Source organism: Phocoena phocoena, chromosome 2 (assembly GCF_963924675.1).
Source record: "Phocoena phocoena chromosome 2, mPhoPho1.1, whole genome shotgun sequence".
In the NCBI taxonomy this organism is placed as follows: domain Eukaryota; kingdom Metazoa; phylum Chordata; class Mammalia; order Artiodactyla; family Phocoenidae; genus Phocoena; species Phocoena phocoena.
Genome location: NC_089220.1, coordinates 97,774,516 through 97,800,830, shown reverse-complemented (window position 1 = coordinate 97,800,830; position 26,315 = coordinate 97,774,516). Strand labels below are relative to the sequence as shown.

Sequence of the window (26,315 nt, the reverse complement as noted above, 5' to 3'; positions counted from 1 at the left end):
CAAATGGTGGGGCACCATCTTTGTTCTTCCCCTCTGCCTTGCTAAGGCTAGTGGATGTCATCTTTATTTTATTACTCTAGACCTTTATTTTTTCTTACTTTTGCAGGTGCTGTCATTATGCTTTTCATCTACCATGCACCACAGTACCAATATCTCCTTGAGGTAAACTTTTATGCATGTCTGGTACCCTGGCTTTTAAGGCTTTAGCCCAGGGAATGTCCCTTGGTTACCTGGCTCTGAAGACCAGTGGAAATGGCATTTCTGGGTACCATGAGACTCTACCACTTGGAGAAACAGTTCTTGGCAGGCTACCACCCTTGTACTGCACTGCACAGATACAAGACTGAAACACACCTTCATTCTCACATCACAAGAAAAGAAAATTACAGGCAAATATTCCTGAGGAACAAAAATAGATGCAAAAATCCTCAACAAAATATTGGCAAACCAAATTCAACAGTACATTAAAAGGATCATACACCACAAGCAAGTGGGATTTATCCCAGGGATGCAAGTATGGTTCAACATCTGCAAATCAATTAACATGATACACATTAAAAAATAAATGATAAAAATCATATGATCATCTCAATAGATTCACAAGATGTATTTGACAAAGTTCAACATGTATTTATGATAAAAAGCATCAACAAATTGCATATAGAGGGAATGTATCTCCACATAATAAAGGCCATATATGACAAACTCAAAGCTAACATCATACTCAGTGGTGAAAAGCTGAAAGCCTTTCCTCTAAGATCAGGAAAAAGACAAGAACGCCCATTCTCACCACTTTTATTCACCACAGTATTTGCAGTGCAAGCCAGAGAAATAAGGCAAGAAAAAGAAGTAAAAGGCATCCAAACTTGAAAGGAAGAAGTAACTGTCACTATTTGCAGATGACATATTACATATAGAAAACTAAAGTCTGCACCAAAAAAAAAAACAACAAAAACTGTTAGAACTAATAAATGAACTCAGTAAAGCTGTAGGATACAAAATTAATATGCAAAAATCTGTGGCATTTTTATACACTAATAAAGAACAATCAGAAAGATAAAATTTTAAACATCCCATTTACAATTGCATCAAGAATAATAATATACTTTGAAATAAATTTAACCAAGAAAGTGAAAGACTTGTACAGTGAAGACTATAACACAGTGATGATAAAAGAAACTGAATAAGACACAAAGAAATAGAAATATATTCTGTGCTCATGGATTGGAAGAATCAATATTGTTAAAGTATCCATACTACCCAAAGCAATCCACAGATTCAATGCAATCCTTGTCAAAATTCCAATGGCATTTTTCACAGAAATAGAACAAACAATCCTAAAATTTGCATGGAGCCACAAACAACCCCAAACACACAAAACAATCCTGATAAAGAAGAACAAAGCTGGAGGCATCATGTTCCCTGATTTCAAACTATATTACAAAGCTATATTAATCAAAACAACATGTTATTGACATAAAAACAGACACATAGATCAACGGAGCAGAATAGAGAGCCCAGAAAACAAACTCATATAAATATGGTCAGTTAATTTATGACAAAAGAGCCAAGAATATACAATGGGGAAAAGACAGTCTTTGAATGAATGGTGGTGGGAAAACTGAACAGCCATATGCAAAAAATGACTCTGGACCAGTATCTTACACGATACACAAAAATTAACTCAAATGAATTAAAGACTTGAATGTAAGACCTGAAACCATAAAACTCCTAGCAGAAAATATAAGAAGTAAGCTCCTTGACATTGGTCTTGGTGAGGATTTTTTGGATTTGACACAAAAGGAAAGGTAACAAAAGCAAAAATAAACAAATGGGACTACATCAAACTAAAAAGCTTCTGCACAGCAAAGGAAGCCATCAGCAAACAAAAGGTAATCTACTGAACGGGAGGAAATGTTTACAAATCATATATCTGATAAGGGGTTAAAATCCAAATACAGCCATACCCTGTAGATATTGTGGGTTCAGTTCCAGACCACCACAATAAAGCAAATATTGCAATAAAGCAAGTCACACAAATTTTTTGGTCTCCTAGTGCATATAAAAGTTATGTTTACACTATACTGTAGTCTATAGTCTATTAAGTATGCAATAGCAGTATGTCTAAAAAAACAACATATATACCTTGATTAAAAAATACTTTATTGCTAAAAAAAATGCTAACCATTAATCTGAGCCTTCAGAGAGTTGTAATCTTTTGGCTGGTAGAGGGTCTTGCCTCGAAGAAGTTTGTAATATTGCTAGAGTAACCAAAATGTGACACAGAGAGAGGGAGTGAACAAATGTTATTGGAATATGGTGGATAGACTTGCTTGATGCAGTGCTGACACCTTCAATTTAAAAAAAAATGCAATATCTGTGAAGTACAATACAATCAGGCTTGCCTGTATATAAAGAACTCATTCAACTCAATAGCCAAAAAAAAATTCACTTAAAATAGAAAAGAGCAGAAGATATGAATAGATATTTTCCAGAGAATATATAGAGATGGCCAATAGGTACATGAAAAGATGCTCAATGTTACTAATCATTAGGGAAATACAAATTAAAACCACAATGAGATATCACCTCACGCCTGTTAGTATGGCTATCATCAAAAAGATATAATCAGCAATGGTTAGGATGTGGAACAAAGGGAACCCTTGTATATTGTTGGTGGGAGTGTCAATTGGTATAGTCACTATGGAAAACCGTATGGAGGTTCCTAAAAAAAATAAGATAGAAAACTACCATATAAATCAGCAATTTCACTTCTGGGTATTTATCACCAAAATCCACCAAAAGCACTAATTTGAAAAGATATTGCCCATAAAGGTACCCATCTTTATTGCATCATTAGTTACAATTGCCAAGACTGGAAACAACCTAAACGTCCATCAATAGATAAATGGATAAAGAAGATATGAGATAAAGATATATAGACACACATACATCTACACATACATACATATACATACATATATACATATATGTGCATACACACACACAACGTAATACTATTCAGCCATAAAAAAGAATGGAATCTTGCCATTTAGAACAACATGAATGGACTCTGAGAGTGTTATGAATGCTAAGTGAAATAAGTCAGAGAGATAAAGACAATTACTGTATGAGTTCACTCATATGTGGAATGCAAAAAGAAACACAAGCTCAGAGATACAGAGAATAGACGGCTGGTTGCCAGAGGTGGGGGGTGAGGGTGTGGATGAAATGGGTAATGGGGTTCAAAAGTTTCAAGCTTCCAACTATAAAATAAGTAAGTTATGGGGATATATTGTACCACATGGTTACTATAGTTAATAATTCTGTATTGCATATTTGAAAGCTGCTAGGAAATTAGATCCTAAAAGTCTTCATCACAAGAAAAAGCATTTTTGTAACTCTTTATGGTGACAGATGTTAACTGGACTTGTTGTGGTGATCATTTTGCAATATATACAAATATTGAATCAATATGTTATAAACTTAACGTCTATATGTATAATAATGTTATATGTCAATTATACCTCAAAAAAAAAGTACTATAATAAAAAGAAAAAAGAAAATGAAGACCTTCTGAGTATCTATGAGTAAGGTTATTCACAGGCAATATCACATTTAATCCTCACAGCAATCCTGTGAAGTAAGTGTTGTTATCCCCTTTCGCCAAATGAAGAAATTGAGGCTTAGAGGAATTAAATACCTTGCCCAAGACTCAATATCTTTCTAAGTTGATGGGGGGGGACAAGGTTCTATTTGAATGCAGGTGCACGTGATTTCAAAACTTCATTTCTTCCTAAGACAAGCCCACTTACTGGCAAAACGGAACAAGATTCTTTGTTGAGATGAGGCAAGCAGGACCATCTATATATCTGTAGGACTCATGGGAACTATTTCCAGAACTGAAGAAGAAGGGTCTACCTCCTTCATCCTAGACCAGACAGCAGCCCTTTTTTTCCAACAGGTTGATGTGACCCCAGGGTTTTTATGGGACTGCCCTGTGTTTGAAGCACTGGACTAGATCACAAAGTACAGCTAGAGTAAGTGCCAAGAACAGAGCCCTGAGCCTCCAACATTTAAAGGCCTGGTGAGGAGGGGGTTTGCAAAACGTTCAAAATGGAGCAGCCACTGAGGCTGCAGGAAAACATAAAGACGGTTGTTAAACACTTAGAAAACAGTATTTCAAGAAAGATGGAGTAGTCAGCAGTAACGAATGTTACTGAGAGGTTGAGCAAAATGAGGCTAGAGAATTGACCACTGGTTTAGGCAAAGTCGAGGTACTTGGTGACCTGCTTAAGACAGTTTCAGTAGAAGCAGATAACTGAAGCCCAACAAAAATGGGTCTAACTTACCTCTTTTTCTGAGATAAAGAAAAACAGAACATCTTACAGTATTCTAGATACTGCCTACCATACTGTCATTTTGAACAAAGGTTAAGAGAATGCTTTATTTATTTTTGTTTTGTAACACTTCCCTGCTGTATTTGGATACATAGTTCCAGAATTAATACCTCCATGGAAGGACCTGCCATGGCAGATTTCCAGAAATCATATTATTATAAGTTGTACTCTTTCCTACATCCAAGACTAGGATGGTTCTTTCTGTTATATATTCCAACAGCACATTGTATTTTCCCTTCCCAGAACCTGACATTATTTTAGTTAGTGGTGTAGTTATTTTTAAAATATCTACCTCTCTGGCTTGACTGTGAGTCAAGGACTACTCACTGTCCTTTCCCTTATTCTTGTTACTGCTCGTTTCCTTATTCTAACAGTGCCTGGCACATAACAAGAACTCAACAAATCTTAGTTACTGTATATTTGTGAATGAATGTGTGACTTTTAAATCCTTTTCCCCGTATGGGACAGAGAACTCAAAACCAATCTTCCATATGATTTGGAATGCTTCCCTTTGGCCACTTTTACCATTGCCAAAATAAGAAATTAACTAAAGTTAGAGTTTTTCACCAGATGAAAATTTAAAGGCAATAAAACAGAATAAAACCTGAATATTTAATAACATATTTTCAAGAATGGTGAGGAAGCTGAACTTCTCCATGGAGAGCCATGTAGTACATTTGAGAAAAATAAAATGCAGCAAGGAAATGGAGAAAGGGACCAATTCACTTCATTGTGAGATTCCATTATCCTTTAACTTGCTCTGCAGAGAGTAAGGAAAATTGGATTACCAGATTATAACAGTCTATTTTGCCTTTGCTGACCATGTATTAGAGAATATGTATAAACACCAAGTATGGGAGGTGGCTAAATTACATATGTATTATAGAAGCTAGTATAATAGAGAGTTTGCTGTATTTTTGCTTTATACTTTCCATTTGACACTGTTCTGAAGATTAGGAGCTTTAAAAGAAAACTGCTACTAAATATAAGGATCTTTTCATGGAGACTGTCTCATCATTACATTATATCTCATTTTATTAATGTCATACCATTTTACTCATACGAGTTTATTGTTGCTGATGATGTTCCAAAATGATTAATATGATAAAAAGTATTAGGAGGGTATATTCTGCCTCTAAACACACACACACACACACACACACACACACACACACAAACCGCTTATTTAAAAAGCACGTAAATAAAGTCAAAACAATGAGGACAACAGTACCGATGTCTGCTGGGAGGCTGCATATATTGATTTTTTAAAATACATCAAATGTTACCATGTAAGGGCCCTTTTAGATGGCCCAGAGTTCCTGATCTTCTCCTTTAGAATTTCACATTTGCCTTTCAACCCAAGGTCTGCATTTAAGTAAAAATCACCGAGTAAATAATGATATCTCAACTTGAATTCTATTTTTACTATATTTCTCTTTTAATTAATTATATTTTGGCATTGTTTTCTAACTTACCAGCTACTTTCAAACATATAACTTTCTGATTTTAAGGATTTAAAAGTCACTCATTCATTCACGAATATATAATAATGAAAGTTTGTTGAGTTCTGTAGTAGAGAGGAAAATTTGCTTATTTTGCTTTGCATTGTGCTTAGAGTAAGAAAATGGTTAATTAGTGATTGCTTTGCTACGTCTAGTTAGTGAGTAGAAGAGCCACAAATTGAAAAAAAAAAGTTTTAATTACATGTATTATAAATAAAAATCACAACAATTACATTCAGTGTTTTTGGAATACCTATTATATGTGAATGCTATACCACACATGAAGAATTCATTGATGGGCAAAAGTGACATAATTCCTGCTCTGGTGGGGTTTACAGTCTGTACCACCATATTGTCTCTTCTATGATCTTAATTGCTATATTATTTTACTAATGATTCAGTAATATCACTAACATCTACTTAGTTTTTCTCTTAAAAGGGAATTACAGTAAGTCCCCTACATATGAATGAGTTCTGTTCCAAGAGTGTGTTCATTAAGTCTAACAAAGTTAGCCTAGGTACCCAGCTAACACAGTTGGCTATATAGTACTGTACCGTAATAGGTTTATAATACTTTTCACACAACTAACACATAAAAAACGAACACAAAAAATAAAGAAAATGTTTTTAATCTTAGAGTACAGTACCTTGAAAAGTACAGTAGTCCAGTACAACAGCTGGCACTTCTTAGCATTATCAACTACATCACTGCTGCTTTTATGCTTGCTTCTGGACATCCTGGGCTTGAAATAAAGATACTGTACTACTGTACTCTTTTCAGTACTGTAAAGTACACAAAAGCGCAACCAGTTGTAGAGGATGCATACATGTACGCCAGACATGTGAACTAACTTAGATGATTGGACAGGTTAATGCACATTTGCGTCTTTGAAAGTTCGCAACTTGAAGGTTCGTATGTAGGGGACTTACTCTATATTAAGGATTCTATAAATTCTGGGCAGCTGGGAAAGAGCAGCCTAAGCCATGAAAAATAATACAGACTATTAGGCAAAAATACTCCTTAAGCAGATTTCTTACATACTATAGCTCTCTGTGCAATTTAATTTGCAGTTGATGTTTATTTTCTTTTTCTCTGGGATACTTATCAAAAAGAAAAAATCTAAAGAAAAAAATTAGAAGTAGTGACAAAATTTTATCTTATTTAATATTTGCTTAATGTCAAGTACCTCTTGAAGAACTTATTAAAATATGGATTCCTGGGATTCTCCTCAGATACCCTATTTTATTGAGTGCGAGGTGGTCAAGTTCCCCAGGTGATTCTTAGGATCAGGGCAGTTTGGGAAATATTGAACTAGAATCAAGCAAGTATAAGAAAATGTATGTTTCCTTCTTTATGTTTACTGCACTTTTCATGAATTTCAAGTAATCTGATTTACTAAATGCCCCATCTGAATCAACAAATGTGTTTTAAAAGTAACAGATTCAAGACCCATTGATTTTCCAGTTAACACAGTGTGAAAGAATAAATTGTGAGATGACTCGACTCCATGTATAACCTTCAATGAAACACCATGTTTCAAACACCTTAAGACATTAAAAAAATACCAAGAAGCACATCATAGATTGATTTTTTTTGCCTGTAATTATTTGTGAATTAAATATACCTTTAAAGAATAAACATTTCTAAAGTGGGAACACATTAAAACAAAAATCACATAATGCAGTATCGATTCTAATAGGGTAGCTTTATGGCTACAATATTATACAGTTTCAGGGGTCATCATTCCTATTATTGTGTATGACCACGTGAAGCAGGTAGTGTCAATAAATCTAAGCCAGTTCTATACTTGTTGGATACCAAATTCATATCAATTTAAAGGTTTTATGAAGATTAGGTACTAGATTCCAAATATATCACAAATACAGAATATTTTTCTCCAGAAATTTAGACTTCATGTATTCTTTTTTTACTGGAGGTAGCGAAAACACTGAAATCTCAAATACAGATATTTTGACTATGCACAATTCATATATCCATCTCTCTTGTATATCTATCCATCCACCCAACCATCCTTCCATCTACTCCTTTTTCATCCATTCCAAAATTCCATCTCCTCCTGATCTACATAAGATCATATACTACGTTAGATGTTTATCTATTTCTCTGATCTTGTAAAATGTTATTATTGTGATGTGTGTTTACTTTAAATTTACTTAAGTAGTATTATGCTATACAACACCTTCTATTTCTTTTTTTTTTTCCACTCATCAGTATGTTTTTAATTTCTTTCCATGTTACTAGGTAAACAACTAACTCATTTCTTCTAACTGCTCCATAATATTCTATGGGTAAATCCACCACATTTTATGTATCTATTCTTCTATGAAAGACATATGGATTGCCTCCAACTTCTAAGTATCACAAACAATGCTAAAGTGAATATTCTACTAAATATCTTCTTAGGGATCTTTGTGCAAATATGTCTAATATATAGATCTAATATCAGGATTGCTGGTTCCTAGTTTCCATGCTAACCAAAAGTTCATGAGAGTGCCAATGTCTCCATTTCCTCATGAAATGGGGACATTGGCATTATGTAGTTTATTAATTTTTGCTGACCTGTTAGATATAAGATTATAGCTCAGTGATGTTTTGACTATATTACTTTAATTAATAACGAGTTTAAGAAACTTCTCAAAGCTTATAAGCTTCTTAAGTAAGCATTTTTATAAATTGCCTGTTCGTTTTTTGTGCCTATTGTTTAAAATGGAATCTCTATCTTTTTTAGTTGCTATTTTGGAATTCCTTAGTCCTTTGTCAGCTTTTGACACTGCAAAGATTTTTTGCAATCTTTCGTCCTTCTCACAGTGTACATTTATAATAAATTGTCAATTTTAAAATAATTAAATAGATCAATTTTTCTATTTAAAATTTGTGCTTTGGAATTTTAAAAAGTCTTTCCTACCATGCATCAGAAAGGTATTAACCTATACTATCATTATTATTATATTAACACTTCTCTTTTTCATCGTCTTAAGTTCACATTGGATATGGTATTAGGCAAGAAACCAGCTCTTCCCACAAACCCCCAAGCCCTAGCTCCATATGGTGAGACAATTTTCCTTACACTCTAAATGTCTGTTCCTTTTCCTAGTAATCTATGTGCCACAATGTTTAGTGTAAAGAAACTCTGTTGTTCTTGTATTTGTTGAATGAGATTTATTCTTATGTGAACCAACAGCTTTTTGTAGATTCTGTTAGTTTTCCTACACATATAGTCATATGACTCATAAATTATAACAGCTCTTTTCCTTTCTAATTTATATTCTCATTTCTTCAACTATTATGTTACACAGCAGTATTAATAGGATAATTATCTCTATTTCTTAAATGAATGTACCTAAATTTCATCTGTTAATGTTAGCCATAGTTTTTTTTTAATGTAAACTTACATAAAAGAAAATCTGCTCCATTCCTAATTTTTCAGTTTCTTTTTTAATCATAAAGAGGCATCAAACTTCATCACACGCTCATTCTACATATATTGCATAAATATATGATCTTCCCCCTTTAGATAACTATTATAGTGACTTATATTGATAAATTTTTTTCCTAATGTCAAACAATCCTTGAATTCCTGGGATAAGATTGTTTGATCTGGTTGTATTTTAAATATGCCATTTGATAATTTATTTAGAACTTTTAAAACAGTGTTCATTTACAAAATGTGTCTATAATTTTCTTTTCAAATATTGTCATAATCCAATTTTAGAATCAAGATTACACTAGTCTTACTGGCACAACTTACTCTGCATGTTGTTTATTCTTTCAGAATTTATTAAGGTTTCATTTGTGGCTTAATTTTTGACCTCACTTTGTTAGAAAAATTGAAATACACAATGATGGAAACCTAATAATTTTTGAGGTTTTGGATTTTCACGTTCCCGTCTTCTTCACCAATAAATAAGACACCACTCATTTTGAACATTTTATAAGAATTTATATATTGCTTATGAAGCTGGCACTTAAGAAGAAACTTCCTACTTATAAACTTTCTTCCACATATTTTATAATAAAATTTAAAGAAAAGTTAAGCTTAAAACGTGTCTGTATTTACTTAGTTCTAGTGTAATGACAATAATCACAGGAGGTAGTGAAAAAGTACCTTCTTTTCAGAATGAACATCATTCCCTAAACTAATGCTACTGATTGCATAAGAAAGTCCATTGCAAGGGGAAAAAAATCTAAGAAAAGTCAGGGACACTTTCTAGCTAGTTACTTAAGGATTACTATTTAAATAATATCTCAAGAGTTCTAGAATTGAAATTTTTCCACTTGTAAATTTCAAAGTCACATTTTATTTTAAACTTTCCTTTTATTACTGAATTATTTAGAATTGACTAGAGCAAAAACAAAAGAACAAACAAACAAAAATAGCTATGGCAACTTTTTTGGCTAAAATAGCTGAAAAAGTACACATCTACAAATCAAGGAAAACTTTCTGAAACTTGGCATGCATACGTTCATGTAAGTTGCCAATTTAAGATATTGTGGAGGGTGTTTTCTTTTTTCTAAAAATGCTTTCAGAAGACATCTTGGTCAAAAATGTTAAACGAATAGCAGTAACATACTGCATACATACAGATATTTTTGCAGAGAAGTTCTATTAAGTAAGCAGTTATTCACTGATTTCTGCTACTATATGTGAGGCACAGAGCTATGTACTACAAGTTCAATAATAAACAAAATAGTTTCTATTCTCATTAAACTCAGTGTTTCCTGTGGGAATCAGACAAGTTGAAGGACATTTTAAGATGTGAAAAAATAGAGGGTGCTTTGACCACATGGTACAATCAAGTTTGCATTATATATAGTAGAAATGGAAAAGCAAAGGAAAGGAAGGCATTCTTCTGTTCTTTAAAAACATTATGATATTCATTGCACTATTATTTGTAAAAGTGAAACACTGGAATTGATATGTAAATTGTGGTGTATTTATGTGATAGGTAGCTGTAAAAAAAAAAAAAATCAATAAACTGTACCTAAATGTATCAGAATACATAGTTTGCAAAACCTAACACCAAGCTTTTAAATTTACAGAATCATTCCTACCAAATAACTAAACCTTTTTTAGTCTGGTACTGGAGTTAGAACATGGAACCATATCACTACACTGCTTGTTTGTACAATGTAGTATATGAGAGAGACATATTCATATACTCAAATGGTTAATAGACACGTATAATAAATGTTCATAAAGATGAACCAGAAAGCTAATATCAAGTTAATAATAGAGACTGCCTCACAGGTAAGAGGCAGGGAAATTTGTTTTGGGAGGGAAACAAAGGGACTCTAAAGGCACTCTAATATGCCAGGCACTAGTGTAGTTCTGAGGACACCTCAGGGAACAAACAACAGTTTCTTTAAGATAGAAAAGAAAAAAAAAGACCAAACATTTCAAACAGACTTGAAAATGTATTGGCTTGTCCTCTCCTGGAAGATCATCTGTACGAGAAGAAAATCCATAATCTGAAGGCTGCTTTAGGAGCAACAGCAGGGGAACTAGTTGGACAATCCTAACGGTGATTACTACGAAGCTGGAACACATTCATTTTATTAAGTTCCATGTAAGGAGATCCTCTATTTGGGGGTGAGTGGGAACGACTTTTTAATACTCCAAATTTTAAATAGAAAAATTGGTCAATTTGATTATATTAAAAATGAGAATTTCTTATAAATGTACGCTGTGACAAAGATAAAGATGAAGGATTGTGAACATCTTTGCAATGTCAAAAGCTGACAAAGAGCTAAGTAACTTTAGAATAGCAACCAGAAAAAGAGATTCTATTTTAAAAAATAAGCACAAGCTATGAATAGGTAATTTATAAAAATGGTTACTCAAAAAGCTAATAAACTTATGAGAGATTCTTAAACTCATTATTAATTAAAAATATAATTAGAACATTGGGCTAGTTTATAGACTGATCCTCATGTGTCTTTATGCAAGAGATCAATCACCTATGTCCACATGGCCACACCTGAGTTCTTAGTTTTGCTAAACTGAAGGACAAACATGGGCACGGTGATTCACTCAAGGTAAAAGCTGCTCCATGAGTGTGCAACCAGCCTTTTTTAGCTATTTCTTCTAACTGCAACAATTTCAACTTAACTCTCAAGTTTGTTTTTCATTTTTATTCTGAGCACATTTTTATATGGTTCTTCAAAATCCCTTTGGAGAAAGATAAAGAGCTTCTACATTTAAACAATCAGAATTATACTGAGCCTAACAACCCTGAAACTCTTGTTTCTTGATTTCAGGCATTACATTATCTAGAGAGAACTCAGATGAAACTGAAGTGGCATGAATACTAAAAGTATGTCTTGATGAAGCAACTGTGAGTTGAAGAGGCTGACTACCTCATCCAAGGCAACCAAACTAATAAGCAGTAGAGCCAGGATCTAAACTCAGGGGTTCAAACATTATGTTCTTGACCACAGACTTTGAAGTGGAGTCAGTGAAGTAGAATATAAATAAGTTACAGAGTGCTGTTTTTATAAAATTTCTTTCTTACTAATTATTTAATCAACTGTACTCTGTGTAAAGCATAGCGTTGAACACTGGGGCTACAAAGATGAAACTCACAGCCTAGTAGGGAAGACAAGCCAGACAAATATTACATTATATTCCTAATAAATGCATCGCGGTAAGTGTGCTAGTGGTGACATGTCAGGGTATCATGAGAGCAGACAGCAGCAACTCCGGCTTTCTGAAGAAAAGGTCAGTGAGCTCGAGTTAGCCACGAAGGGGTTTGGGGAGGTGAAGCAAATCCAGGTAGATAAAAACAATGCGGATGGAGGCATCATGGAGTTTAGTGTCCTGAATCACAGAAAGCAAGGGGAAAATTACACTGAAATAAGGAAAGCTAGTCAGAGCTCACATCTTAGAGGACCTCTGAATAATTGCAAAGTTTAGACTTAATCCCATGAGTGAATGGGGGTTACAGATAGGACAGTCATATATGTTTTAAGTAGATAGTTTGGGAGGCAGGTTGGAAATGGATTTGAAGGTCTATTAGTCAAAATAAGCCAAGTTTGTTGTGGTAACAGATAAATCTCCTAACCTCAATAAGTTACTGCAGTAATGGGTTATTGCTGAAGCTGGCTGGATAGCCGTCCTCCACCTGGTATCCATACCATGTGGAATGTGTGTCCTTCCAGGTTACTACGCAGAAGAGAGAGAGCTGGAGGAAACTTCAGGATGTTTTTAAGGGTTGGGACTAGATGTAGCTTTCATCAGTTCCTCCCATATCTGCAACACTACCCCATACAACTACAAGAGGCTTTAGGCAAGGACTCAGAGTCTCCTATGATAGAGCACTTCTTTCAGTCTTGTTTATAAAGGGCCAAATAACCTGTAATTTATTATTGCATCGTTTGAGAAAAGTAACTCTTTATTCATTCATTCAATTTATTCAACAAACACATTTCTGAGCACCTACTATGATCTAGGCATTGTTGCAGGTACCAGGGATACAGCATTGTTCATGTTACTTTCCTCTCCATGCACGATGATATATGTAAGGACAGAGTAACAGAGTAAGTGGGGTGGAAGGTGCAATATGGGCAGATCCTGGGTCTTACTGCCATTGACAGGACTTTGAACATGACTAAAATGAAGGGACTTTAGAATATTATGTGGAAAAGAGTGACATAACCTGACTTACTTTTTAAAAGGATCATTCTTGCTGCTCTGTTAAACATAGGCAGAGGTTGTAGGGTAGAAGCACTGAGCTCTGTTAGTAAGTTATGTAGTAATCCAAGTGAGCAACAATGGTGACTCAGATCAGGTGGGAGCATGAAGGTGGTGAAAAGTGGTTAGATTCTGGATGTATTGTGAAGATAAGGTGTTTGATTTTGAAAATAAAGTCATCAGAATTTGAGGACAATTCAGATGTATAGTGTGAAGGAAAAAGGTCTTAAAACTTGAGCTCCTCGGAGAATGGGGTTACAGTCAACTAAGGGGAGATAAGCCTTAATTATTAAAATTTTTCCAAGATGGTTCCAGAAGGGCTCTAGGGAGTATTAGTTTCCTAAATTATTCACGTCCAATGGGTGCTTTGTTTAGAATTTCAAAGGATTAACAATGTTTAAGGAAAAGTCTTTTTCTTAGATTTAAAGCTTAGCTCCAAACAATCTCCACATGGACAAGATTTCATATAAAATCTATAAATCTGCCCACATAAAATGAATACCAGTTAGTTAGAAAATCATGCAAACATTGTTTTGAAGCCAAATAAGCAAATATTAAGCTATATTAGATTCATTTTGACGTGAAAATTTATTTGCTTTTTATTAGGGGTATGTTTGCTTTATGGGAACTGCACATATTTCTATATATCTTATATAAATAAAGCTGTTATTTTACTATTATTAGTATTAATATATTAGAAAGACACTAAATAAGGTATGACACTTGACCTTGATGATTTGATTCATCCACTGAGTGTGAATTAGTGGGAGAGGAGGTCATATTTAAGTTGGATTTTTTGAAGGCAGAGGATGGCGGAAGGACATTTTAGTCAAATAGAACAGGATAAACACATGAATATAAAAGAAGATGGCCAGTTAATAGAAAATAATAGAATTTAGGGCTCATGAGAGGGACCAGTTTGAGTTTGGAATTGCAAGGAGGAGGAAATTAAAGGTGGTAAAGCCTGGTAAGATTGATCATAAAGTTATGTATGGGTAACTTATATGGTATAATAAAAAGCTTAATTTTTATATTTTGGGTAGAATAAAGATGATGTTGAAAATGTAGAGAAAGAATTGAAAGAGCTTTGTGGGAGGAAGATAGAGAGTAGAGAATAGACAAAGGGAAGACATTAGAAGGCCACCCAAGGGGAGATTTGAAGTCAGAGAAAATTTAATCCCTAGAAATCCCAGAGAACCAAGTTTCCAAACAAGAGCACACATAGTGGGAATGTTAAGCTAAAGTTAAGAACAGTTATGTGGTTTTATGTTGTTTTGCTTATACAATGACAGACTCCAGCTTCAATGTTTTCTCCTATTAGGCTAAGGAGTCAGTGACCCCAGAAAGGATGAATACTGTAAGAAACCCAGCCTGAAACCTAGCTTGAAAGAGTCCTATGCGCCTTCATCCAACATCGGCTTTCTAGAATCTGCCCCACTCAACTAACCAGGAAGTTCCACAGGTAACTGCATGGTTTTCAATATCTATTTGAGCAACTGCATTCTTCAGAGAAGTGGACAGACAACAGATACATGTTAAAGAGCCATCCCCAAACAATAGTTCTATAGAACTAATAGCGATATATAAAAATCATAGTGTGCATTAAAAAACTTCAATGCAACAAAAAGACACATCACATATAAAGAGAAGTAATATATGAAATTACATAACCAACAAAGATTAGTATCCAAAATATATTTTAGAATTTTCTACAGATTAATAAGCAAAAGACAGGCAAGCCAAGAGAAAAATCAGCAAGGAATTAATAGGCGATATACAGAAAATAAAACTGAAGTGTTCATTGAGCATATGTGAAAAGACGTTCAAACTCACCAATATTAAAACAGTGTTCATTTCTGAAGGAAGAGGAAGGGAGGAGAATGGAATTTGAAAGAGCTACAAAGTGAAATGCCAATTTATGACTAACATTTAATGGCTTTAAACAATAAAGAGCAGCGCAAATATTGCTAAATGTTAACAGCTGGTCATCTACGTGGTAAGTATATGCATGTTTGATTTACTTTCTGTATTTTCTTTTTAGAAATATTTCTTAATAATAAATTTACATATGTGACAATGTTACCATCCTGTTCTATAAATATGTCCCCATCTATCAGTTTTATGAGAAAAAATGATAAGAGAAGCAGATGAATTAGGGGAAGAACATAGAAGTAGGAGTTGAAATCCTAAGTTCTAGTCCCAAATCTGCCACTTGCCCACTGTGTGACCTTGAGAAAATCACTTAATTCTTTTGAAACTAACTCCTCACCTGAAAAACTTGAACAACAATATCCACCTTTAATATATGAAGTTATTTTAAGGAGTGAATTATTTCACTCTCATATATAAGAAAGTGATGTTCAAATGTGAAGAAAAGATATGGAAATTCTTAAAACCTGCAGTTAACGTGAAGTTGAATGAACATACTTTCCCACTTACTGTCATTCTAAACTTATGGAAGCACACATTAGAACAGAAAGTAGACACACATCTTTTCTTACCGGGTCTATTAGCTGGGAATACAGTTCATGGCAATTGTCAAAAATATACTTGTACGTAGAATCCAGGCAAGCCCTGACACAGTCTTTCACCACCACGCTGGCCTTTGGGGGGCTTTGCAGCTCCAGAACCTGGTAGACAAAATATTTTCTTAAATTCAAAAATAAAACATTGTATAAACAGTATAAACAAATCAAACAATATTCAATAAACACTTAGTTGAACTTTCTGTATTCAGGAGAAATGTGGTCTTAGAAATGCTTTAAATGTGTAAACACCCACCTTAACGTCCTAATGTAACAACTCAGAGAAAACGAGCATAGTTGTAAATATTCAAATAGAAATACTTACAGTGAGCAATCACAATATCATTCCATTCAACCACTCAACAAATATTTATCATCACCTACTATATATCGGACAATGGTGATACTGCAGTGAGCAAAAGAAACAAAAATCCCTTTCCTTGTGAAGCTAAATTTTAGTAGATAATAAACAAAAGAAATCAGTAAAATATATTACATGATGTTGCATGCTGAAAAAAAAAAATAAACTGAAGAAGAGGGATAGAAAGTGTTTCAGTGGAATAGAATTTAATACAAAGGACTTCAATAGTAGATCAATTCAGAGAAGTAACAGGATGGGACCAGTGGAAAAATTGCAAATAGACTACTCCAAGAACCTTAGCTTTGAGCAAGGTGGGAAGAAAGTAGACTATTTGAGCAGAAGAGGAAAGTGACCTATTTTTTTAAAAGGCTCCCTTATGCTGCCTTAACGCCGGCTATGGACAAAGCAGAAAGACCAGTGATGAGAATAGTTCAATAATTCAGTCATGAGAAGACAGTGCTTGAACTATGGTAGAGAAAGGAGTTGTTAGAAGAAATTCCATTCTGGTTAATTTTGGAAGGAATAGGTAACAGGATTTCCTGACAGATTGGGTGACCAGTGTGAGAGAAAGACACCCCAAGTATATCATCAGGTGACCCAAGACGGCTGTCCTCTTGCTCTCTGTACATCTCCTGCTCCACGAGTGCCTACTTCAGCCACACTCTACTACCTGACAGACCTTCCTACATACTTGCCCCAGGCCCCAGTTAATGATTGGTCTAACTTTAGCCCCGATGGAAACCTATCAAAGGGGTGGTGAGGGACATGCCCCTCTGCTGGTTTCCCTGGTAACTGAGGGGCCAACCTGACATCAATTCCCCTATAACTGGTAATCTCCCCTTCCTCCCAGGAGTGAAGACTGCCTTCATGGCCGGCCAAGAGCCTGGAGCACACAGCGAGGTCTCACTCCAGGACCTTGCTTCAGACACATAAGATCCCCCATCCATTAAACCATTGATGTCTCTGTTGCTGATTCCGGATTCTTTCTTTGGTCTTGAAAATGGGCAAGTACAGGCCTCGTCGGCCTATGGGGGGTGGCCTAACACCAAGGTTTTATCCCTAAATAACTGGTACACTGGAAGTGGTCTCAACCTAGATGAGCAAGACTATGCTTAGAAGATCAGGAGCTCAGTTTATGACAGATTAAGATTGAGAAGCCTGTTATGCATACAAGTAGATTTCAAAACAGACATTTGGGTAAATGAGTCTGGAGTAGTAGAGATGCCTGAGCTAGTGATATAAATTTGAGAATTATTAGCTTAGAGAAGACTTTAAAGAAATGAGACTAGATGAGTATGGACAGAGAAGAGAAGGGGTCCAAAAAAGAAATGCTGGGTAATTCTAGCCCTATGACATTAGACAAATGAGAAAGAACAAAGCAATGGAGAAGAGATAAAAGGCAGCCAATGAGATAGGAGAAAAAAGAAGCAAGAGGGGTGTCCTGGAATCTAGGGAAGAAAGGCTTTCCTGGAGGAGGGGTTGATAAAATATATTACATGATACTGAACACTGTAGGATGAAGACTGATGACTGACCACTAGATTCAGCAAAGTGATAGTCACTGGTGACTTGACAAGATCATTTTTCGTGAAGTGATGGATTAAAAGTCTAATTGGAGTAGGTTCCAAAAATAAGGGTGGATTTGAAGATTTAATATTTAAAAAATTTTAGTTCTCTAAAGACTGATCTATAGATTTAATGCAATCCCAACCAAATTCCCAGTAAGAACTAACATAATCTATTAAACAATTCTGAAAAGTAACAAAAAAGGTGGAGGACTAAAACTATCTAATTTTAAGATTTGCTATAAGGCTTCAGTAATCAAGACAGCATAGTAATGGTAAAAGTATAGACATCTGGACAGCATAGAAAGTCCAGAAATAGACCCAAACAAACATGATCAATTGATTTTTTATAATGATGCGAATGAAATTCAATGAATAAGGGATGATCGCTTCAATAAATGGTGTGAAAACTACTGAACATCTATATACAAAAAAATGATCCTGACCCATACCTCACAACTTATTAAAAAAAAAAAACTCTCAAAATGGAACCCAGCATTAAACGTAAAAGGTAAAATAAAACTTTTAGAAGAAACACAGAAAAATCTTTGTGACCCTAGTTTCGTCAGTAGCACTACCTGTAAATAGAAAGACTGATAAAGTAGACTTTAACAAAATTAAAAACTTTTGCTAGGCAAAAGATGATTTTAGAGAATGAAAAGACAAAACACAGACAGGAAGAAAACATCAGCAAATAAAGTACCTGAGAAAAGACTTGTATCCAGAGTAAATAAAGAACTCAATACTCCACAATAAGAATGAAGAGTGGGCAAAACATTTCAACAGACTGTTCACAAAAGAAACTCAGCAAATCAGCTCAAGAAAGCATGATCAACATTGTTAATTAATATAGAAATAAAATTAAGACCATAATAAGATATAACTTCATTCCTATTAGTGAAACTGAGCAGGATCCTGTGGGGCTCCAGGTCACAGAAGTCTTTGTCGCCCCAATTTCTTGTTTGTAGGGAATAGACTCCAGCCTCCATGACCCTCCCTGAGTTCCAAAGGGCAGACTAGAACAGTTACTAATCAGGGAAGGGAGGGGATGCTGAGACATGGGAGGAGCAGTCAAGAAACAATAGTGCTGCCTTGGGGCCAGGTCATGGTTCTGCCTCAGGGATACACATAACAATATCTTTAAGTTCTTTATAGAACTAAAACCCCCAACAAATGGAAGATGCCAGCATTCTTCATTCCAGATTAAAGGAACCAGAGAAGCTCTTCAAGAAGGCTACCAGGTTAAAGGAACCACAGAAACTCATCAGACTACCTGAGGCCAGATTAAAGGAGTGCAGGCCCTGCACACACCCTAATCTTACCCGCAACCTCACCCTTGAGCTGTTGCTATAAAACTCCTTGCCAAATCCTCCCAGGTAGGGACACATAGTTTTTGAGGGCAGGATCCCACTCTGTCCCCGCTTTGCCTGGAAAAGCAATAAAGCTATGCTTTTCTACTTCACCCAAAACTCTGTCTCTGAGATTCGATTTGACACTGGTGTACAGAGGCTGGCTGAGTTTTTGGCATCATTAGAATGGCTAAAAAAAATAAAATAAAATCATGGAAAATGCCAAGAGCTTTACCAGAAGATGTAGAACAACTGAAATTGGCATTTCTTGTAAAGTTTTACATACATTTACCAAATGACCAAGGAATCTCTCTCCTTGTTATTTATCCAACAATAGTGAAAACTTATGTTTACACAAAAATATATCAATATTTTTAACAGTTTTATTTGGTATTACCCCAAACTGGAAATAACCCGAATGCCTGTAGATCATATATAACAAAGAATTACTACTCAGCAATAAAAAGGAATGAACTGTAGATATATTCAGGAAGAAGGCTGAATAGCCAATATGTTACACTACATAGATGATTATTTCATTTACACGATGTTCTGGAAAAGGTAAAACCACAGGGGGACAATAACAGATCAGGAGGTGAGAGAGAGGTTGACTATAAAGGACTAGCACAAGGGAATACTGGAGGCTAATAGGACTGTTCTATTCTATATCTTTATTGTAGTGGTGGTTAATACAACCACACATGTCAAAACTAATAGATCACTATGACACAGTGAATTTTACTGTCTATAATGAGGAGAAAAAGAAAAAAGAAGGAGAAAACTTGTTCAGAAGACAATTCAAGAAGATAAATTGGAAAGAAAAAGTAAAAAGGACTATTTTGAAGGGTTTTGGTATTAAAGGAAAAGAAGGATAAGGGTAGTATCTGTAGAAGAAAATGGAGTCAAGCAATATTTTTAGGACTGGAAATAATAGCATGTTTGGTGATGGGGAATATCCCGTAGAGTGTGGAAGACTGATAATTCAGGTGAGTGAGGAAGATTGCTGGACCACTGTTTTAGTAACTCAGGAGGAGAAGAAATTAATTACATCAGTGGAAGATACAGCTTTTTTTTTTTTTAAGAACAAACAGCTAAGCAATCATAATAAAAAAAAAAGAAGGAACAGAATATGGACACAGATGCACCTAAGTAAGTAGATGGGTGGGTGGCAGGAGCTTGTGGTCAGACCTTGAGGAAGCTCTCCAGTAGTTGCTCCTGCTTTTCCAGTGAAATCAGAAGCAAGGTCATCAGCTGGTAGTGAGGGTGGGGGAGGAGGACTTGCAAGTTTGAAATGATTTTGTTTCCTATACACTGCAAGGCTGGTGACTGAGGAAAGGCAGCTATTGAGCACTGTGCTGGCCACTCCCCTCCCTCACTCCCATTTTCCTACCTCCCTCAATGGCAATGGCAGGCATCCCTTGTCAATGAGAGCCTGGATCAGTTCTATCACCCTCTATGCACTGTTCCAGCAGCTACTGCCAGCAGATCAGAATTGATGTAAATTCTATTTATGCCAGTCACCTAATTTTACCATGACTTCAAACCAAATGAATTTTAATTGAACTTTAAAGGACGGATGGTTTATACAGTATGGTTTTGTTTTCTTTCTCTCTTATAAAATACCAATTTTATTGCTTTAGTGAAGATAATCACTGGCAACTGAAAAGAAGAAAAATAATTATTTCTAATTTTTTCTGTACAGGAATTTCGTGAATAAAAAATCATAAACTCTGGGCTTCCCTGGTGGCACAGTGGTTGAGAGTCCGCCTGCCGACGCAGGGGACGCGGGTTCATGCCCCGGTCCAGGAGGATCCCACATGCCGCGGAGCGGCTGGGCCCGTGAGCCATGGCCGCTGAGCCTGCGCGTCTGGAGCCTGTGCTCCGCAGCGGGAGAGGCCACAGCAGTGAGAGGCCTGCGTACCGCAATAATAAAAAAAAAAAAACATAAACTCTCTTTCAAAGGGCAAAAATGTTTAGCCCATAGCCTGACAAGTAGTTTTAAGACAACTTGCTATTAAAGCAGAGAAGATATACCTAAAAAGAAATATTTGCATAGGTTGGTAGATAACAGTTAATTATACCAATGGATTAAACAATCACACATATTCCTATATAGACATTCTCAGTGCAGGAAATGGGAGTTGCTACAATTAGGGTAAACTTAAAAGAGGCTACTCTCTTGCAATGAAAAAATCGGCAAGACATCTCAGTTAAAATTGAAATGCAAAGTGAACTCCATTTCCATTTAATGTTCTTAGGGAGTTTTTTTTTTCCGGTAAGTGTCACGTCCACTCACTAGAGAGCTCTGTTTAAGATGAATTTAACTTAAAACTAAATTTGAGCCAAGTGTATCAGAATATCTTAAGTGTCTAGGATAATCTCTTTTTCAACACACATTATGTTGGAAGATTCATTTAGCTCAGGCAAAGGCACCACATCTTAATCAATGGGGATGAACAGTATTGATCAAGAGAAGGGTAGCGCTTCCCTGGTGGCGCAGTGGTTGAGAGTCTGCCTGCTGATGCAGGGGACACGGGTTCATGCCCCGGTCTGGGAAGATCCCACATGCCGCGGAGCGGCTGGGCCCGTGAGCCATGGCCACTGGGCCTTCACGTCTGGAGCCTGTGCTCTGCAACTGAAGAGGCCACAACAGTGAGAGGCCCGCGTACCGGGGAAAAAAAAAAAAAAGAGAGAGAAGGGTAAAACCAGACTTTACCAGGGAATAAATGTATGTCACACGAAGACAGTGACAAAAATAAAAAATGTACCTTCATCCTAAAAAAGGTGATACTTGTTAGCAGGTCAACAGTTGATTTCAGGTCTTGCAATCTTTCAGCATTGCTGGCGGGAAAGTTTTCCTGTTTAATTAGGAAACAGAAAATGGGTAAATTATCAGCATTAAGCCTCCAGTGGCAAATAAACTACAACTAACTTTCTGTGAAAGAAAATGGTAAGTAAACTGTGTAAAATTTAAAAAGTATCACCACAGTATTCTCACAATATTTTTACTGTAAAATATCACAGAAAATAAACAAGTTGGAAGTATTCTTGTCTTAGACTTGGAAAGCCATATTCTTCTATTTATTCCCACAACATAAAAAAAAGTAAAAAATAATATCATTAATGCAGTGTTACGAGGTTATTCATCCTTGTTTCACAAAATAGGTTTCCTGCCGAAAGAGGGAGGGTGAGCATATATTTGAAAATATTTTTTATAATTTTCTCAAGATGGGTTATTTTTTCCAAAATCCTTTTGGGAAATTTTACATGCCCTATATTTACATTTAGTCACAATGAAGCTAAAAGTAAAAAAAAAAGAAAAGAAGACTGCACTGCATAGTCTCTCCCTGAAGTACTGCAGATTTAAACAAAAAGTTTTTGTTAGTGAAGTTTGGTGAGAAATGTGAGATAAAAATGCAGATGTTCACAGTTTTGAAGGAAAGGAAAGGAAAGGAATTAAGAAAATATTAAGGAAACAATTTCAGCATTGAGAAATTTCTCATATTAACGTGCTTTCAGATAGGCTTTTTAAAGAGCCATTAGGAAAACCACAGGTAACTTTTAGGTATTCATGAACTCAAGCAGAGTTGGAGTGTCAAAGTGATGATGAATGAGGCGGCCTCAAGGTCCTTCTTGCCCCCAAGTATCATTTTCATTGCCTGTCACAGCAGTTCCCTTCTCATAGTGTTGGCCCCAGTTCCGACATGAAAGGTAAAATTTGGTATTACAATATCCGGAAATGCGTAGTTAAGCGATCCATCAATAAGAGACTAAAAATTGAATGCAAGAAAGATACATATGTACAGATATGGAAAGATATTTATTATAGAATAAATTGTTAAAGAATGCAATAATTATTACTATAGATTTTTTGGTAAATAAAATTTGTAACTAAATTTTTTGGTAACTGTATTTTCTAAATAAAATTATATCTGTGTGTTTACAAACACAGACACACACATGAATATATTTGTGTATGTGTGAGTTTCACCTGCAGGTGAAGTATAAAATTGTTGACAATGAACTCTGTACAGCTTCAAAAAATGCACATTGTATTGATCTAGGAGTGAATTAAGTGGTGAATCCCAGAAGGAATATCAAAAGCTGAGGAAATATCAGCTGGATATCTTAGTAAGAAGGGGTGAGCTTTTAAGATGAGGACTGGGTCACATGTCTACTTCATGAATTAGCTGAGCGCCACTCAATCTAATGGTTATTAAAAGAATTATAAAATTAAACCTGTACTTGTGTGCGTACACACCCACACCCCCCCACACACACACAGAGTACTTCAGGCTGATGTGGAGCAAGGTACCTAAACAAGAGATGTCTACTTGATTACTTAGGGGACCCGTCTAGTGTGACAGGACCCAAGATTCCAAGATCATTACCTTTACTTTTCCTTTACATAGTGGATAGCTTTTTTTTTTTTTTTACAATGTGACAAGTAATCATCTGAGCCAAACACCATATTTTACCTTTAGGCAAATAATTTTGTACATACCCTATACTTTGACAGGTCAATCCTTAAAGAGTTATGCAACTGGTCCAGTAGTTTTATGAATTTTTCCCTCTGTGCAAAGCAAACACAAAATAGGAGAATGGAAATCAATGATAATTCTAAATGTAGTCCTCACAACAAAATCTCTCTGAGTTAATGACCCCATTTGATAGAAAGGAAGGTTCAAAGATGTCAGTGATTTCTCCAAGATCATAGAGCTGGTATGTGACATAGCAGTGATTCAAACTCAGGTCTCTGACACCAAATCCACACTCTTCCCTGTAAGTCACACTGCCTCTCTGTGATGAATGAGACAGTATCCAAAGAGCTGAGTCATGAAGAAAGAGACCAGACAACTGAATTGCCACTGTACTCCTTCACAGCAGTATGAGTCAACAAGAGAATATAACCCACCCCCTTCCCACCTCCACACACCACACCACCTCCCCAAAATTAAACTATAGTTTTTTAAAACTTCTCCCACCTATGGAAGGGGGACTAGCCGCTCTTTGTGTCAAAAACAATTTCAAAAAGTATTTTCCTTTTGGTAACGGACTTCATAATTTGAAAGGATCGACTGCCTTTAAAGTATGTTTATGATGTAGTGCTAAAAAAGTATAAAATATCAGGTCAACAAAAATTACCCATGCCTCCCTCTGGTGCTGTATCAGGGTTGGACTGACTTCTTCATAGAAGGATTTGAAGATGATAAAGGATAAGAATTAAAACGTTTTGCTAATAAGCATAAGGATATAGTTGAGTGGATTAAATAAATTAGATAAGGTAAAACACCATCAAAGTCACACGTGAAAACTTTACAATAGACAAAGCACCATTCTGAGTCTCCAATTCCTAAATAAAAATGAAAAAAAAAATAGGGGGATGGTAGTAAATGACTAAAGGCTCCTCTCTAGACTAATATTATGTGAACACCAAATTACACTTTGGAATATATTAACAAAAGTACAAATTTTTCCTAGTAGTTTCACGAACAAGTTGGATTTATGGGGTATATAACTCTTATCCCTTCAAGTCACTGATCTTGATGAAGTGAGTTGAATATTAACGGGAGTTGATAAATAGTTCCTAAGTTGAAACTTCAATTTTCTGAATAAACTGCCTTTTATCAGGTTTATCTATCAGTGAACAAAGTTTGAGTATTGACTCTGTGTTAATAACCCTTGTGGAGGCAATGAAGGAGCCTAAGAAGTGACCCTTGCCTTCCAGAAGCTTGCTATCTTGTTAGGCAAGTAAGACTCTCCAGTAAAGCTGCCGGAAAATATGATGAATGTCTTAGAGTTTTCTTTCTTACTCTCTATCATACCTTCCTAGGGTAGGAGGTGACCTATGTTGCCCTTGATTAACCCCCATCCTCCATCAATGTGGGTCAGTGGATCGCAATCAAAATAGAAAAATAAAAGAGCTGCTACAATCATCGGTTTAGGCCATAGTAGTTAATCATTCAACGACTGTAAAAATCAATGTGTTTGTGTCAGTCTCTGGATGCTTTATATGACCTCTGTGATCGGTATGAATCATTAAGACAGCCGACATGACCCTAGTCAACCACGCTATGACCCAAATCACTGGCCTTGTGTACAGTGGGACCAACTGTTCTGGTTGTCTGCCCGATATCCCTTCTTCTCTTCCTAACAGAACCTCAAGAGTCAAATATGTCCTTTATGAAACACCTACCCTCCCAGGCCTCTTTTACTCTAACAATGGCCATGTAGCATGATTTTGGCCAATGAGATGTATACAGTTTATTAAAGGGGATGGAACCAGCCAGCATATTACCGATGAATTATTATTTAGAAAGATTCTAAAAGAATGCTCTGCAGAGTTGTTGTATTAGTATTTGCTATATAATTCTTTGTTAGGCCTTTTTTCCATTTGCCCTTTGTGTCTCTCTCCTTTCTCTCACCTTAAACTCAGATGAGATACTAGAAGGTCAAATAGTCATCCCATGGCTATAAGACAAAAAGCTAAACAAACGGTAAGAATGATGAGGCAGGAAGCTAGGAGCCTCCACACCTCATCCTAACTGTTTGCCTACCCTTTCAAAACATTACAATCCTGAGCAGCTGTACTAGCCCTGAATTCCTTATTACCTTTGGACTTAGGTTACATGAGAAAGAATATTGAGTCAGGTTTGTTGAATTTATATCATGCAACTGAACAGAATTCTGACTGATACAGATCACACATTTAGTCTTCCACCCTAGGTCTTCAGTGCCCAGCTGGAAAATTTACATTCCAGAAAAACAGAAAACTGTGGAGAAAACTGCCAGGCATGTTGTCGCGAAATCCCGAACAATATCAGATGATGTGAAATTAAAAGTGTGCTCCTGATAGAATTTTCACAGACATTTTTTATTTTTTTTTTAATTTTTTAATTTT

The 26,315-nt window shown here is 35.6% G+C and overlaps 1 protein-coding gene across 2 annotated transcripts in view; it reads right to left on the bottom strand.

The window, feature by feature from the left end:
• Positions 1-26,315, bottom strand: part of UNC13C (unc-13 homolog C) — a 597,834-nt gene that overhangs the window by 247,065 nt on the left and 324,454 nt on the right. For both annotated transcript variants that reach the window (XM_065872546.1, XM_065872547.1), the window contains 3 exons: positions 23,919-23,987; positions 22,183-22,272; positions 16,116-16,244 (listed from right to left, as the gene is read on the bottom strand). In XM_065872546.1, the coding sequence (XP_065728618.1) occupies positions 16,116-16,244; positions 22,183-22,272; positions 23,919-23,987 (288 nt within the window). The remainder of the gene's footprint in view (positions 1-16,115; positions 16,245-22,182; positions 22,273-23,918; positions 23,988-26,315) is intronic.